The 17179-nt window shown below is 42.4% G+C and overlaps 1 protein-coding gene across 1 annotated transcript in view; it reads right to left on the bottom strand.

Annotated features, from left to right (window-relative positions):
• The window catches only part of LOC126272492 (mucin-19-like), a 146828-nt gene that overhangs the window by 72793 nt on the left and 56856 nt on the right, over positions 1-17179 (bottom strand). Inside the window, exon 2 of the mRNA XM_049975379.1 lies at positions 643-899. Within this exon, the coding sequence (XP_049831336.1) occupies positions 643-890 (248 nt within the window). The 5' untranslated portion in view covers positions 891-899. The remainder of the gene's footprint in view (positions 1-642; positions 900-17179) is intronic.

Here is a 17179-nt window from a genome sequence, read left to right as displayed (position 1 = left end):
ATGGGAAAAAGTATTCATACACTAGAGCGTGGAAAAGTAAACTGCCTTTATTGACAATACGAAACCAAAAACACTAATTGGATATGTACTATACACATTGGCCAGTCGCCAATGCAGCTATGCTGGTATATAGAACGAGAATGAACAAGCCTTTACAAAACAAAATACAAAGACGTCTGCCAAGTTCTCTACTGCGCTGGGAATTAAATATTCATACACCAACAGAAAATGACACTTCTAACAAAGCCAGAACATGTTTAATACTTCGAATGGATCCCCTTCCGATGTATTACTTCTCGCAACCTCCGTGGCATGGAATGGACCAATTTTCTTGTAGTTTCCAACATGAAACCTTCCCATTTTCGAAGGAGGACCTCTTTCAAAGAGGCCTTACTACGGATGTCGTGTTTTCTCACTCGTGTTTCCAGCTCACTCCGCAAGTGTTTTGGCGAGATCGTGTACCAGCACTCTCACCTCAAGGTGGCGGCCAGTTGGATCGCGGAAATATTGTGTCAAGATTACGTTATGATCCGGCTGCACACCCGAGAAGAATATTACTGTGTGAATACTTATTTCCATGACTGTACGTTTTTATTTTTACGTCCTGTACAATGTAGTGGCAGTCTTTGGGAAGGTTGTCACCTGTGCTGCGGCGGCAGCCCGGCTCCCGGCTGGTAGGCCGCCCCCAGCGGCAGCCAGCCGCGGCGCTGAGCCTCCTGCTCTGGCGCGCTCCACCGCTCCTCCGCCTCCGCCGCGTCCGCGCCGCCTCCGCCGCCGCCTCCGCCGCCGCCTCCATCGCCCCCTCTGTCTTCCGCCGCCGCCCCCGCAGCTGCCGCCAGCAGCGCCCACGCCACCAGCAACCGCAGCAGCACCGCGTGCGCTGCCGCCATGCGCCCGACCTGCAACGGCAAACAAACACTCTCGTAAGCGTGTGGCTCGTCTCCTGCCCGTCGAGTAGTCTCATACATCGCACGGCGTAGCAGTAAACCGTCTAGAAACTGAGTGACGATATACAAACGACCAGGTATCCTCCTGTTTGTTATTTAATAATAAAGAGTATTTATAGCAATGTTGAAACTATCAATGTTTAAAACTCAGGTTTTATTCGAAAACTGTTGACTACTAACCAGAAACTGCAACAATGTGGGAATTTAAGGAGATGGGACCTGGATAAACTGAAAGAACCAGAGGTTGTACAGAGTTTCAGGGAGAGCATAAGGGAACAATTGACAGGAATGGGGGAAGAAAAACAGTAGAAGAAGAATGGGTAGCTTTGAAGGCTGAAATAGTGAAGGCAGCAGAGGATCAAATAGGTAAAAAGATGAGAACTAGTAGAAATCCTTGGGTAACAGAAGAAATATTGAATTTAATTGATGAAAGGAGAAAATATAAAAATGCAGTAAATGAAGCAGGCAGAAAGGAATACAAACGCCTCAATAATGAGATCGACAGGAAGTGCACAATGGCTAAGTAGGGATGGCTAGAGGACAAATGTAAAGATGTAGAGGCTTATCTCACTATGGGTAAGATAGATACTGCCTACAGGAAAATTAAAGAGACCTTTGGAGAAAACAGGACCACTTGTGTGAATATTAAGAACTCAGATGGAAACCCAGTTCTAACCAAAGAAGGGAAAGCAGAAAGGTGGAAGGAGTATATAGAGGGTCTATACAAGGGCGATGTACTTGAGGACAATATTACGGAAATGGAAGAGGATGTAGATGAAGATGAAATGGGAGATACGATACTGTGTGAAAGGTTTGACAGAGCACTGAAAGACCTGAGTCGAAACAAGGCCCCCGGAGTAGACAACATTCCATTAGAACTACTGACAGCCTCGGGAGAGCCAGTCCTGACAAAACTCTACCATCTGATGAGCAAGATGTATGAGACAGGCGAAATACCCTCAGACTTCAAGTAGAATATAATAATTCCAATCCCAAAGGAAGCACGCGTTGACAGATGTGAAAATTACCGAACTATGAGTTTAATAACTCACAGCTGCAAAAAAAAAAAAAAAAAAAAAAAAAAAAAAAAAAAAAAAAAAAAAAACTACCGTGAATTCTTTACAGACGAATGGAAAAACTGATAGAAGCCGACATCGGGGAAGATCAGCTTGGATTCCGTAGAAATGTTGGAACACGTGAGGCAATACTGACCCTACCACTTATATTAGAAGAAAGATTAAGGAAAGGCAAACCTACGTTTCTAGCATTTGTAGACTTAGAGAAAGGTTTTGACAATGTTGACTGGAATACTCTCTTTCAAATTCTGAAGGTGGCAGGGGTAAAATACAGGGAGCGAAAGGCTATTTTGAATCTGTACAGAAACCAGATGGCAGATATAAGAGTCGAGGGGTATGAAACGGAAGCAGTGGTTGGGAAGGGAGTAAGACAGGGTTGTAGCCTATCCCCGATGTTATTCAATCTATATATTGAGCAAGCAATAAAGGAAACAAAAGAATAGTTCGGAGTAGGTATTAAAATCCATGGAGAAGAAATAAAAACCTTGAGGTTCGCCGATGACATTGTAATTCTGTCAGAGACAGCAAAGGACTTGGAAGAGCAGTTGAACGGAATGCATAGCGTCTTGAAAGGGGAATATAAGATGAACATCAACAAAGCAAAACGAGGATACTGGAATGTAGTTGAATTAAGTCGGGTGATACTGAGGGAATTAGATTAGGAAATGAGACACTTAAAGTAGTAAAGGAGTTTTGCTATTTGGGGAGCAAAATAACTGACGATGGTCGATGTAGAGAGGATATAAAATGCAGACTGGCAATGGCAAGGAAAGCGTTTCTGAAGAAGAAACATTTGTTAACATCGTTAACATCGAGTATAGATTTAAATGTCAGGAAGTCGTTTCTGAAAGTATTTGTATGGAGTGTAGCCATGTATGGAAGTGAAATGTGGACGATAAATAGTTTAGACAAGAAGAGAATAGAAGCTTTCGAAATGTGGTGCTACAGAAGAATGCTGAAGATTAGCTGGGTAGATCACACAACTAATGAGGAGGTATTGAATAGAATTGGGGAGAAGAGGAGCTTGTGGCACAACTTGACTAGAAGAAGGGATCGGTTGGTAGGACATGTTCTGAGACATCGAGGGATCACCAATTTAGTACTGGAGGGCAGCGTGGAGGGTAAAAATCGCAGAGGGAGACCAAGAGATGAATACACTAAGCAGATTTAGAAGGATGTAGGCTGCAGTAGGTATTTGGAGATGAAGAAGCTTGCACAGGGTAGAGTAGCATGGAGAGCTCCATCAAACCAGTCTCAGAACTAAAGACCACCACAACAACAACAAGTAACATGAAAAAGAGGGATGTTGTAATAAAAATAAAGACAACAGTGCAGTTTTATCATACTGCGCTAGAAAACATAATTTCCTCAAGAAAAAGGCAAAATAAAAAAAATACACAAAACAAAAATATATCAAACTTTGCTTCTATACTTCGTCGAACTTATATAAAGCCTGTTCTGTGTTTCATGAACAACTTTCGCATTTATCAACAACACCTGAAAACTCTTGGTGTCTTTCATGATGAAGGTCGTTCTGTTCAGCACAAAATAACAGCAACAAATTATATGCTTATACAGGTAAACTGTACTAGAATCAGAAGCAATTGCTTTGGCTACACAAAAGTGCAGGCGTTATGCAATCAGCTAATATTTATTACTTAAAAAATGCAATTTATACTCTGTAAGAACATAAAATACCCTATAGACTAACACTGAATGATGTGGGGTTATCATTATGTGAAAACAAACAACCAAAAAAACAAAGAGAAACCGTCGGCTCGCAGTTTCCCACCTACACATTCATTTATGTTTCTTTCCCTGCCACTGCTACCAATACTACCGGTAATTCTACCATATAGCACATCATTTAGCTGACCAAAAATACCACAACTCAGTTTTCTGTACGTCCGAACAGAGTAAACCGTAAGACTGGAAATTCCACTCTCACAGTTATTTGTGAGCGTTTACTATCTCATGATAATAATTCTGAAAAGAAACAACAATGGTACTTACAGATATTTAGGTGTGATTAAAAGAACGCTCCTCACAAAACCAGGAAAAAGACACTGCTTAAATCATATGTACTATTTCCCAAGCCAACATACCTTTTTCTTAGCATACGCTAATTGATGTATCGTTAGAAACGTTTTTTAACCGGTTTCTCACATTGCTTGCCGATTTTGCGCTAAACATCATCATTTGTGGAAACTTAAACATAAAAGATACCGTTAACTTTGTAAGTAGGCTGTTTAGGTTTTCTTTTTGGTAACGCCACGTAGCGCTCTGTATGAAAATCACTGGCTGTGCTGTGTGCAGTCTGTGGCTAGTTTGCATTGTTGTCTGCCATTGTAGTGTTGGGCAGTTGGCTGTGAACAGCGCGTACCATTGCTCAGTTGGAGGTGAGCCGCCAACAGTGGTGGATGTGGGGAGAGAGATGGCGGAGTTTTGAAGTTTGTAAGACTGGATGTCATGAACTGCTATATATATTATGACTTTTGAACACTATTAAGGTAAATACATTGTTTGATATCTATCGAAATCTTTCATTTGCTAACTATGCCTATCAGTAGTTAGTGCCTTCAGTAGTTAGTATCTTTTATTTAGCTGGCAGTAGTGGCGCTCGCTGTATTGCAGTAGTTCGAGTAACCAAGATTTTTGTGAGGTAAGTGATTTGTGAAAGGTATAGGTTAATGTTGGTCAGGGCCATTCTTTTGTAGGGATTACTGAAAGTCAGTTTGCGTTGCGCTAAAAACATTGTGTGTCAGTTTAAGCACACTCATTTATAATTTTTCTAAGGGGACGTTTCATAACTTCACAGCCAAAAGGCCATCAAAGATGACTAGCTTCGTTCCTATATTTTACAAAGGTAACTTATTAAACACGAATAAGAGACTGTTTTCATATTATTTTATTACAAATACCATTTTATTTGATTTAAATTGCTTATCAACTGGATAATTTGTATGCAGCACTGTCGCAGATAATGGAAATGGAAGAGGATGTACATGAAGATGAAATGGGAGATATGATACTGCGTATAGAGTTTGACATATCACTGAAAGACCTGAGTCGAAACAAGGTAATCCATTTTTTTCTGTCCGTCGTACAAGCTGACGTTCCTAACGATTATTTTTTTCCGAAACGACAAACATATTTTTCATTTTCACTTTGGTAATCCGTTTTTTTCTGTCCGTCGTACAAGCTGACTTTCCTAACGATTATTTTTTCCGAAACGACAAACATATTTTTCATTTTCACCTTGAATTGTGGGTTATCTACGGCATAACGTAATTACGAAAAGTACGAAGTGCTGTTAAAATATTAGAATACAATAGACGTTATTGTGGCATTAGTGAGATACCAGATAAGACGCGAACACTACGTTGTAACGTATGCAGTTAGCGTCTATTTAATTTTTTGTATTTTATATTCGTATTTCTCATTAAACTTCTCCTTAACAACAGGTAAATGTAAATATTATGGTCGAAAGCTAGAAATTACAAACAATAATGCATCGAACCGTACAGGTTGTTTCAAAATGAATATACGTTTTTTAAAGTTTTGTAGCATTTATTAAATTCAAGTTACAATTACAAATAATACTTCATATGAAAGAGCAACTTTTACTGTTTCTCCACAGGTGTTATGGACTTACTTGTGGTTAATACCATCGTTTCGCCCGCGTGTGACAACGTATTGTGCTTCATTAAGAGCTGAACGCATTAGCGCTGTTCCGTGTCCTTATGGTAACTGGTTTGTTTGGTCGGTTCTTGGAACATCAAAACGCTCCACCCTGTACCTGTTAGGTAAATATGAACAGTGTCCACGCACGGAAGTACTTTTCACTCAATTGTGTATATGTATCAATCGAAAATACCCTCTAAGGCCAAACGTGGTCTGTCGTCAGCTGTCGATAAATTTCAAATTTCGTAAAAAGGTTTTAATTCCTTTTACAAAGTCCACATTAAACCAAAATCTTATTTATCGTTTCTGAGTGTGACTCAACTGGATTGTTTTCATAACAATAGCAGAAAGTAGTATATGGAAAATCAGAATAATGAAACATGAACTATAAAAGATACAATTATAGTAATACAATTATAGTGATTATGCAGATGTGAAGGGACTTGCACAGGATAATCAAGCACAGAGAACTACAACAGACTAGTTTTGTGACTGAAGGCCACAACAACAACAACAACAACTACTACTATTACTACTGCTACTACATCCAGTGTAAAAGAAAATTTATTCCTTGTCCAAGACTGCACTCATTTCAGAGCGCGGAAGGTTCCGGCATCTTTCAGTGGTCCGCGACAATACTTCACCAACAAGAATAAAACTGAAATAGATTGTGCTGAGTAATCAGAGATGCTTTTACGTCATCGTTTTGCAGACAGGACCTATCGTTCGAGCCACGCCTGAGTCAGCCTCAGAAGCGTGCGAAACTGAGCGAGTCAGCGCTTCCAACGAAACGAAATGTTCTCCTTGCGGCGCACACAAAGCCCCATATGATTAGCATGCAAGTTGACAAAACGTGCCTGTGATACGCACTTAACTCACACGTGCTTTCTTTATAGCGCGCCATTTTCGTTGCCCCGTCGTTTACAAAATTAACATAGGCCTATTATTAGGCATAGTTACCATCTCGTTAAGCCCGTGTGCGGATTTCGCTTCTCGACGCACTTTGCACATTGATGCCCTGGTTTCGTTGCGTTGCATAAGTTACTTCTTCCATCAGACGAATTAAATTTCTAATGAAATTTGTAATGTCAAAGTTACGTATACGGATCCGAGAATTTTGCGGCACCGTGTGTCAGTAACAAAACAGCAGAATGCGTCTTCTAATAATTTTCAGGTGTGCAACCTGATACCTCGACATTCTGCCATGATATTTCGGCCCAGAGACGTCCGGCCATCTTGAGGTGAGTAGACAACTGTATTCGTGGTATTTATGCCGAATCTCGCACATGCGAAATGTTGCTGGTGTTTTTCAGTGCATGAGTCAGGTGACGACATGCGTCTGACATCCGAGGTGTGTGTGCTGCCCTCGGTGGTGGAACTGAGTGATGATTTAATCGCTGAGTATGGAATGACGCCGTCGACTCAGGCTGTCAACAGATTATTTTAATTCTAGGGTTCCAATTTTTACCCAGTGGAAAGCCGTCGTCACGATTTATTAGATTATCGCCAAGACGTATTTCCCCAGATTCGATAGTTGTCTACTCATCCGAAGATGGCCGGGCGTCCCTGGGCCTAAATATCGCTGCAGAATATCGAAGAGATCCGGCTGCACACCCGAAAATTATCAGAAGAAGAAATACCCCGGAAAAATTTAAGAAGTTACAGCAGAATGCATATTCAGCGAGAGAACGCTAGCTCTATGATACCGACGATGTCATCAATGAAAAGTGAAGGACATCTTGAGCACTAGGAACGTTAGCGGATTGTGAGAGCGTGGCATGAGTGTACACGACACTCACAATGCTAGAAACAATTTTGCATACTTCGTTTCTATCCTTCCACTGTTCCCCTCGCGAATAACAGTGGTGATTACGTGTTCACCCTGATAAGTTTTGCAAAGCTACTCATGTGACAAACTACTACTCTAGGTTTTCCAAACTTCGAACTTGTGGCCAGTCGGAGCGATGGAACTGCTGGACTGGGAAGTTTCGCTGCAGTTGTCAGCTGATAAAAACCAAGGAGGTGAAAGTATAACAGTCGACAAGATGTATTAAGAGAGCTTGCTGGCTTAAAGTTTCGTTATCCGGTGTTGAAATAATGCCAAAGGAAACTTTCGACAAGGCGCACCAGTGTTTCCGAAAAAAAGAATCGAAATTCAAAAAGGTTCTTGAGAACTGAACTGTTGTGAACAAAACACTGCAAATGAAAAGATTTTCCTGTAAATATTGGTGAAAATTAATTATATAATTTTCATTCTACAGCGGAGTGCGCACTGTAACGAAACTTCCTGACACATTAAAACTGTGAGTGGAGGATGGCATAGAGGAGCTGGCAGAATGAAGCTTCCAATCGGCCAATGAGACGTGTTCAAGTTGTTGGTAAAGAGCTGCCCTGAGAATACAAAAGTCCAGGATCGAGACTGATACGGTTTTAATGTCCAGGAAATTCTTATATCTCTTTACAGAAGAATTGTTGTGTAGGCTTTCGCACCGGCTGTCATCTTCAATATAACGTTTCTGGGCTTGGGACAGGATCATCATGTCGTTTATAAAATCAATGTTTTGGCCACTGTTGCATCGGGGTGTCGTATTTACTGTTAGGCCAGTGACATGTTCTGATATTATATCCGGTAGTGTACTTTTATCACGTTCGTAGAGTCAGTTTGATAGGAACTTCAATCAACTCTAATTTAATCGGATGACATAAGTGGGGAGGCTGAGACTAAGAACCAAAATATTGTTTTGCATCCATCGCGTTCGAATAGATTCCCTACAATGCGCAAAAATAAACTGGCAGAGAAGGCGCTCCATACAGCACATAGTCATCCTTATCAATTGAAGACATAAAGTCTGAAAATGAGTCTGTGATCATGTTTTTGACACTTTATTTTACAGGTCCGTCTAAATCATACAAAATTTTACAGTTCACTATTACCGGCTTCGGCTACTACCATCTTCAGATCATAAAATATTCTGATGTAGTATCAACGTCAAACTAAACATGTAGGTACATAGTAAGTGCTCTTTCTACTACATCAGAATATTTTATGATCAAAAGATGGCAGTTGACGAAACCGGTAATAGTGACGTGTGATCAAGACGGACATGTAAAATAAAGTACATAGCTATCCTTCGATCGCAGCTGGAGACTTCAACGCTCGGTAGGGAACGTGACTGCGGTTGAGTCTCCAGGAAGAGGCCCAGTGCCGCTTCTGCTGTGCTGCCGGAGATGTTTTCTGTCTGGCGTTTTACTTCCTCTTGATTCTGAGCGGTCCGCTTTCTCCGCGATCAAATCTCCTGGTGGGTCGCAATAGGACACCGCGATTCGCTACGGTTAAGTGCAGACATTAGCATATACATCTTAAGTGTAGTTTGGTCATGAAATGTAACTTAGAAGCTCATGTAACGTACTCCCTCTTTTTAAATTGACAACAGCGTTGATGCAGCTAAGTCATAACACCCCTTGTATCTCCCCAACCGTAATAGACACAAAGATGTCGTTTGGACAGTGAATTGCAGGGATAGGGGCTATTTGAATACATCACATTTCATGTTTGTGCTTTTTTTTTTTTACAGAGATATGAGACCATCTTTGGTTTTCTTCGAATGGAATCCTATTTAAATTTTAGCGTAACATGATGGGCTTAAATATACGGTTTCAAATATGTGTATATCATAATATTTAGGTGAATTTTTTTGAGGCACAGATATGTTTCCGTACCGTATTCGTCCTTTGAAGCGGCGTTGTCCAATGCGACCCTTCATTTAAGGGGAAAAAACACACTTGCAAAATATCAGCACCAAGAAATCGATATCGCGTGTAAATATGGGCCATAATTTTGATAGTACTCAGTTGTGACATTCTCAAAGTACAGATATGAAATTTTTGCGCGCACCTGTTGTTTATCACTCACTCCGCTCCACTGTAGCCCCCTAATGCCGGAGCGCCAAATATTGCACAGTGGAGTGAGTATGAGGTTTGTGAAACAATGTTTGACATTGGTAAGTTGACTGTTCATTGTGTCAAAGCGTGTGCTGTTTCTAGTCTGTATCTGAAGCACCTTGTTATGTTGCGTTTCATCACTGTTGTGCGTTATTTTATTTGATTATTAAAGCTGCACTTGTAAAGAGAAGTACATTTGCAGGATATGCGCTATTCTTCGAAGTGATCGGCATGATTAAATTGTAAATTGATAATCATTAAATTCATTTCATAATAATTTTTCGATTACGTTACTTAATTTTATTAATTTTAATTTTGAGGTACTACGAGAATATTGTTAAAGTAATATTGAATGTGTATGTGTGAGAGGTTGACTTATCACGTACTAATATTAATTACTATTTTCGACCAGAACAACATGTTTCTCGAACAAGATTTCAGAAAACGTGGGACAGATGTGTCCAGCCCCATCTTCTTCCCTCGACTTCAACGGGCTCTGCTTGCCGTTCCACTGTACAATTATTTGCGTTCAAGCTTTAGGCAGTTGCAGTGAGATGGAGCGAGCGACAGACAACCTGTCTGCACGAAAATTTAAAAGCTATACCTTCAGAAGATCATAAGTACATACTATCAGACTTTTCGCGCGGGATGGATTGCGGGGGCTCATATCTTATAAGTGTGCTTTTCTTCTCTTTAAAATATGAGGTCAACTTGGTGATGTTTGATTGTAAGTCGATAGAGAACGGGTAAACCTGAGTACGGAAGATAGAGCCGTAAATCTGGATGAATGTGCCAAAGAAAAGCGAAAAACATACGAACTGAGAGGATAATGAGTTGTGCCATGCACATATGATCTAGCTTCATATTCAAATCGTGAATGGTGCATGGGAAGAACAGTCGTCTGTACGACTACGTATGAATCCGAGTTTTTGTAATTTTAATGATGAACAGCCCCTCCAGTTGCTGAGAAATGCTTAGTTTTGTTCCACGACCGGTTTTTGATTTTACACTGAAATAATTTTCTAGTGGAATCTCAAACTAATACCGTAAATGCAACGAACGTTGTTCTTAATGATGTAATGTACATTTAAATAATTTATATAATAGGGATGTAGGAATTTCGACATGAAAAAACTTTACCCGGATATAGTACACGTGCGCTATGCGCGTGTTATAATCGATTAATGAGGCTCATGTAACTTGCTTCGTGTTTCCAAGAGACGGATTGGTTGGCGTTTAATATTGGAGGTAAGTGTGTGTGTGGGTGGGTGGGGGGGGGGGGGGGGGGGAGGAGGAGAGCGGTAGGGAGTAAAAACTATAGAGGGAGACAAAGAGTTGAATACAGCAAGCAGATTCAGAAGGATGTAGGTTGCAGTAGTTATTCAGAGGTGAAGAGGCTTACACAGGATAGAGTAGCATGGTGAGCTGCATCAAACCAGTCTCAGGACTGAAGACAACAACAACAACAATTATTAACGATTTTGTAGAGGCTGTTTTAACGCCAGTTTGGACTGGTTTATTTCCTCAATGTAAAAACGCCTTTGGGTAAATAATACCTAGTGTATCCACTGATGGATACATTGGGTGCAGCCATGTTGAAAACGGCGCTTTGGAATGGCGGCAGTGATATGAAATAGACAAGTTCGAACTTGGTGTCATTTTTTGTTAGGTTAGTGGAGGTAGGCCAATTGCCTCATCTTCCCGCCAAAATTCAAAGTTACCACCAAAATCAGCCATTTTGATTGACGTCACAGGGGTGTGTGTCTCTGACGCCTCAGGGGGGTGTGTCTCTGACGTCATGGCCGCCATCTTGGATAAATGGAACTTAATATTCTAATGTTGGTTGTCTTCTGGATGTAATATTTCTGTATTTATCCATTTACAAGAACATAATGTTTTGCATTATGTGATGTCGTTTAATAGCCCAGGTATTAAAACTATCAACCGTTTTGTATTGTTTGTTTTCCTTTAAACTGTTACAGAATTTCTGTAATTTAAGATTACTGTGGCGAGGCATTGTTTAGGAAAGCTGTAAGGGCCTTGTAAGGTCTTCTGTCTCCGATTTGTGATTATCTGGTTTTAGACATCTCTTTTAGATTTGAAGGGACCGGGCGATGTCTGAGCTAACTGGAGCTGGTAGCTTTATGTTAACGCACCATTTGTTTTCAGCTGTTTTGTGAACTGTTGTTTGCAAACTTGTGAACTTGTTAACATTCATTTTCTTACTGTTTCACTTATATGAAAGTCATGCGTACAAACTTTTAAAGTTTTTGTTAAATGTTGTCATTTTCACTGCCGCAACTATTAACGGTTTTTTAGAGGCTGTCATAGCCGGCTGCCGTGGACGAGCGCTTCTAGGCGCTTCCGTCCGGAACAGCGCTGCTGCTACGGTCACAGGTTCGAATCCTGCCTCGGGCATGGATGTGTGTGATGTCCTTAGGTTAGCTAGGTTTAAGTAGTTCTAAGTTCTAGGGGACTGATGACCTCAGATGTTAAGTCCCATAGTGCTCAGAGCCATTTGAACCATTTGATTTAGTGACTGTCATAAGACCTATTTTGAGTTGTTCACTTTGTCAATGTTAAAATGTCGTTGTGTCTAATAAATATTATTATATTCCATTTTTTAATTTTGGTTCGGCATATTACTACTCCCAGGTACAAGGTCCCTGCCATTTCAACAAGTGCAGAGAAAAGAAAACAACAAGAGAAATGTAGCGTACTTTATGCTGTGGGAAAGCCATTGACATGGTCGGCTGAAATACATTACACGACTTTTGTAAGGCATCGCGAGGTTGAGGGAGCCGTAACGACAGGAGGCTGCCGGAGTCGCGCCGCCGATGCCACGGCGCTCCTCTTGCGCAACCGGCCGCCAGACCGCAGACCGCCCCGCTTGGTATTTGCAGAGGGCGGGCTGCCGGTCTGCTCTCGCAGTATGTGGGGCACCCGGCAAGACCAGACTAGACCAGCCGCTGCCCGCTCACTTCTCGCTCACGGCCGAGAACTTCGCTCCAGCCGTCCGGTCTCTCCAGACACCCGGCCACTGTCACTGATGGCGGAGTAAGGGCCCTTGACAGCCAGCAGCGCGGTTCACGATTAACAAGTAAGCTGCTTACAAATAGACACTCACGTAGTTCTCGTAAATTTGTGAGACGAGATTCCGGTATGTAAATCCAAACTTGACGGTTTGGTACGACATAACAGTTCGTCTTTCTAATAAGATACAGTTAGTTTGGGCTAGCTAGACAACCTCCTATAACGCTATTTTTGAGTTTTCTGTCCGGTTTCGTAGAAAATGGGGTGCCTCCTGAGCAGCTTAATACACTATTAGCCATTAAAATTGCTACACCACGAAGATGACATGCAACAGACGCGAAATTTAACCGACAGTGAGGAGATGCTGTGATATGCAAACGATTAGATTTTCAGAACATTCACACAAGACTGGCGCCGGTGGCGGCACCTACAATGTGCCGACATGAGGAAAGTTTCCAACCGATTTCTCATACACAAACAGCAGTTGACCGGCGTTGCCTGGCGAAACGTTTTTGTGATGCCTCGTGTAAGGAGGTGAAATGCCTACAATCGCGTTTCCGACCTTGATAAAGGCCGGACTGTAGCCTATCGCGATTGCAGTTTATCGTATCGCGATATTGCTGCTCGCGTTGGTCGAGATCCAATGACTGTTAGCAGAATATGAAATCAGAAGCACCAACAGTTCGACGACGTTTGCAGCAGCATGGACTATCAGCTCTGAGACCGTGGCTGCGGTTACCCTTGACGCTGCATCACAGACAGGAGCGCCTTCGATGGTGTACTAAACGACGAACCTGGGTTCACGAATGGCAAATCGTCATTTTTTCGGATGAATCCACGTTCTGTTTACAGCATCATGATGGTCGCATCCGTGTTTGGCGCCATCGCGCTGAACGCACGTTGGAAGCGTGTATTCGTCATCGCCATACTGGCGTATCACCTGGCGTGATGGTATGGGGTGACATTGGTTACACGTCTCGGTCACCTCTTGTTCGCATTGACGGCACTTTGAACATTGGACGTTACATTTTAGATGTGTTACGACCCGTGGATCTACCCTTCATTCGATCCCTGCGAAACCCTACATTTCAGCAGGATAATGCACGACCGCATGTTACAGGTCATGTGTGGGCCTTCCTGGATACAGAAAATGTTCGACTGCTGCCCTGGCCAGCACATTCTCCAGATCTCTCACCAACTGAAAACGTCTGGTCAACGGTGGCCGAACAACTGGCTCGTCACAATACGCCAGTCACTACTCTTGATGAACTGTGGTATCGTGTTGAAGCTGCATGGGCAGCTGTATCTGTACACGCCATCCAAGCTTTTTGACTCAATGCCCAGGCGTATCAAGGCTGTTATTACGGCCAGAGGCGATTGTTCTGGGTACTGATTTCTCAGGATGTATGCACCCAAACTGCGTGAAAATGTACTCACATGTCAGTTCTAGTATAATATATTTGTCCACCCGTTTATCACCTGCATTTCTTCTTGATGTAGCAATTTTAATTCCAGTAGTGTACAAAGTAATAGTTTTTGTAGCTACACTACTATCACCAACTTGCCGCCGCCACACGACCAAGACGCACACATGTCGGCAGTGCCCTGATGCCAGCCGGTGCACCTTTTCTGTTCCGCCACACTACAGTGCATAAACTTCCGGAGATCTTCACTAACTATGAACATCTGCCATCGCAGGACCATGGGACGGTTCAGTTCAAAAGTAGTCACCGCACGCCTTTGGCACGTACCGCACTGGGGGCCGAGACGATCAATTCCTGTTTCGTAGAAATCGGTCGTTCGTTGACTGATCCACAAGCGCGACGATTCTTGTACTTCCTCGTCCGACTAAAACCGCCTTTCTTCAGGTCACCAAAGATGTGAAAATCACACGGTGAAATACCCGTGCTGTACGGAGGGTGTGCGCGCATCCTTGTAATTTATCGTCCCACTGAAACCGTCTTTCTTCAAGTCACCAAAAATCCGAAAATGACACGGGCTGTACGGAGGATGTTGCAGTGTTTTCCAACCAAATCGCTGAAGCGTAGCTTTCGCCCGATTGGCAGTGTGGGGTCGGCATTATCGTGCAACAGTACGATTCCGTCTGACAGCATACCGCCAGTCCGAGAGCAAACGACAAAGCCAACAGTGGAAACATTCCACTTTTAAAGCTCCAAAGAAATACAAAGCTGTTCACACAAGTTCCGGTAATGTCAAGATGACTTTCTTCTTCGACTGTAGGGGCCTTCTCCTCGTCGATTTCCACAGCGTGGAAACACAATGAATGCGCAGCGCTATGAGGACGCTTTGCAGGAACTACGACGCGCCATAACGTCGAAACGCCCGGTAACGCCGTCGGACGGAACCGTCCTGTTGCACGATAACGCCAGCCCCCACAGTTCTAATCGGACGGAGGGGGCTACGCTTCACCGGTTTGGTTGGCAAACACTGCAACACCCTCCGACAGCCAGGATATTTCATCTTGTGATTTTCACGTCTTATGCGACTTGATAAAAGTCATGCGTGGAAGTCGGTTTCAGTCAGAGCAGGAAATGGAAGAGTGTGTGCGGTTATGGATTCGTCAGGACCGACCGCGTTCTACGAAACGGAACACATCGTCTCGTGTTCCTGTACAATAAATGTCTTAAAATGTGTGGTGATTACTTTTGAATGGAACCATTCCATTCGGCCGTTGTGGAGGGTATTCGGTTTTCATTTGAGTGCCCGTTATTTGACTGCTCCTTGTAGAATGCACAATTTAAAGAACAAGATGAAGAAAAAGTTTGTTAACTAACCTTAGTGTGTGAAGAAACAGTAAATTTTTATTTCAAACACAATAAAATTCTGTAATGCAGTTATAAAACGGTTTCGACGTATGTTTGCCATCTTCTGGTGTTATTGGTCATGGACGGCATTTTGTGGACAAAACGTCAGTTTCACAACGCACGTAATTAACGTTTGTTCAGCAAATGCTGCCCACGACAAATAGTGAATAGAGGCAAATTAGGTTGAAACGGGTTATGTTTATATGACAAGGTATGACTGTGTCTAAAACAAACATAAGTCAATCACTGACCTCCTTCAACAGAGGTAATTTTTCCAAGAAGAAATGGTACTTTGACAGTGCCTTTCTGTACCCTCCCGTCATTCCACACATTTTGGTTATGATGGGAAACCTGAAACGTGAGTGCGTATCTAGGTGGTTCTCTTGGAAAGGAAAGTACTCATGTCGATGACCTCACACTTTTAATTACTTACAGTCAATTCGTAGTTAATTTGTCACGCGTTCTATTAAAGAACAATACTTTTTCTTGACATTCATTACTTGCAGTCCGAACGTTAGCACCTATTTTCGTAGATGTTGGATAGATATAGGGTTCTCCTTTCCTTATCGCAGTGAAACTAAGAACGCATCTGAATTATGTGGATTGTTATTGTGAGTGCTTGTGCAGTGCAGTAACATATTTTGCATCGTTACAGAATACTTTGCAAAAAGGCTCACTGTGGAAGTGAAGGGAACGGAGAGGATGAAGTCTGCTGCGAATACATAGCGCACTTTCACGAAAATCTGCTGGCAAGCTTAACGTCTCCGTTAAATTGACGGATCGTCAGCAAATGTCGAGTGTCCTTCATGAGGCACTGGTGTGCGGGGACACCCAGAACAAAGGGACACCTTCCACTGTTGCAGTCGCAGTCCAACTGTTCTCGCCCAGCTATTTACATTTCATGCGTGAGATAACAAACAGATGATAAAATGAGTGTTGTTTGAATCCTCGTTTCGTGTGGCTTAAAATGGTTCAAATAGCTCTGAGCGCTATGGGACTTAACATCTGAGGTCATCAGTCCCCTAGAACTTGGAACTACTTAAACCTAACTAACCTAGAACTTAGAACTACTTAAACCTAACTAACCTAAGGACATCACACATCCATACCCGAGGCAGGATTCGAACCTGCGACCGTAGCAGTCGTGCGGCTCCGGACTGAAGCGCCTAGAACCGCTCGGCCACAACGGCCGGTTCGTTTCGTGTGGATCAATTTGATTTTAATTTAACTGAATTAAGTCAAAATAGGGAAAACATAAGGTTAGTGCACAGAATAGTGTCATTCGGAAGTGTTTCATTATCTCTGAATTTTTGGCGCGCTAGGTCATTCCATGTTTATGAAAGATATATCGATGACTGATGTGCTTATCGCCATCATATTATACGTATCGCGATTTTCGCGGCTCTCACTGTGATTGACGACCGCACAGGAAACACGTCCGCGATCACTATTCGCAGCACCAGATGAAGACTGATAAGTCATCTGTCCAAAAGTTTGCACTAAACTGGCAGTGTCAGTCGGGAGGAGACGGGAAAAGTACGCAGGCTGACAAAAAAAGTGAAAACCCACAAGAGCAGCAAAACAAAAAGTAGCTTGATAATTTCAGCAGGTGTGTTATGTTACTGTAGTGTTTACAGTACCGAGTCAAGTTTAGAAAGGACCTGCTGCACGA

The sequence above is a fragment of the Schistocerca gregaria genome, chromosome 5 (genome assembly GCF_023897955.1).
Source record: "Schistocerca gregaria isolate iqSchGreg1 chromosome 5, iqSchGreg1.2, whole genome shotgun sequence".
Classification (NCBI taxonomy): domain Eukaryota; kingdom Metazoa; phylum Arthropoda; class Insecta; order Orthoptera; family Acrididae; genus Schistocerca; species Schistocerca gregaria.
This window is presented reverse-complemented; position numbering and strand designations above follow the sequence as displayed.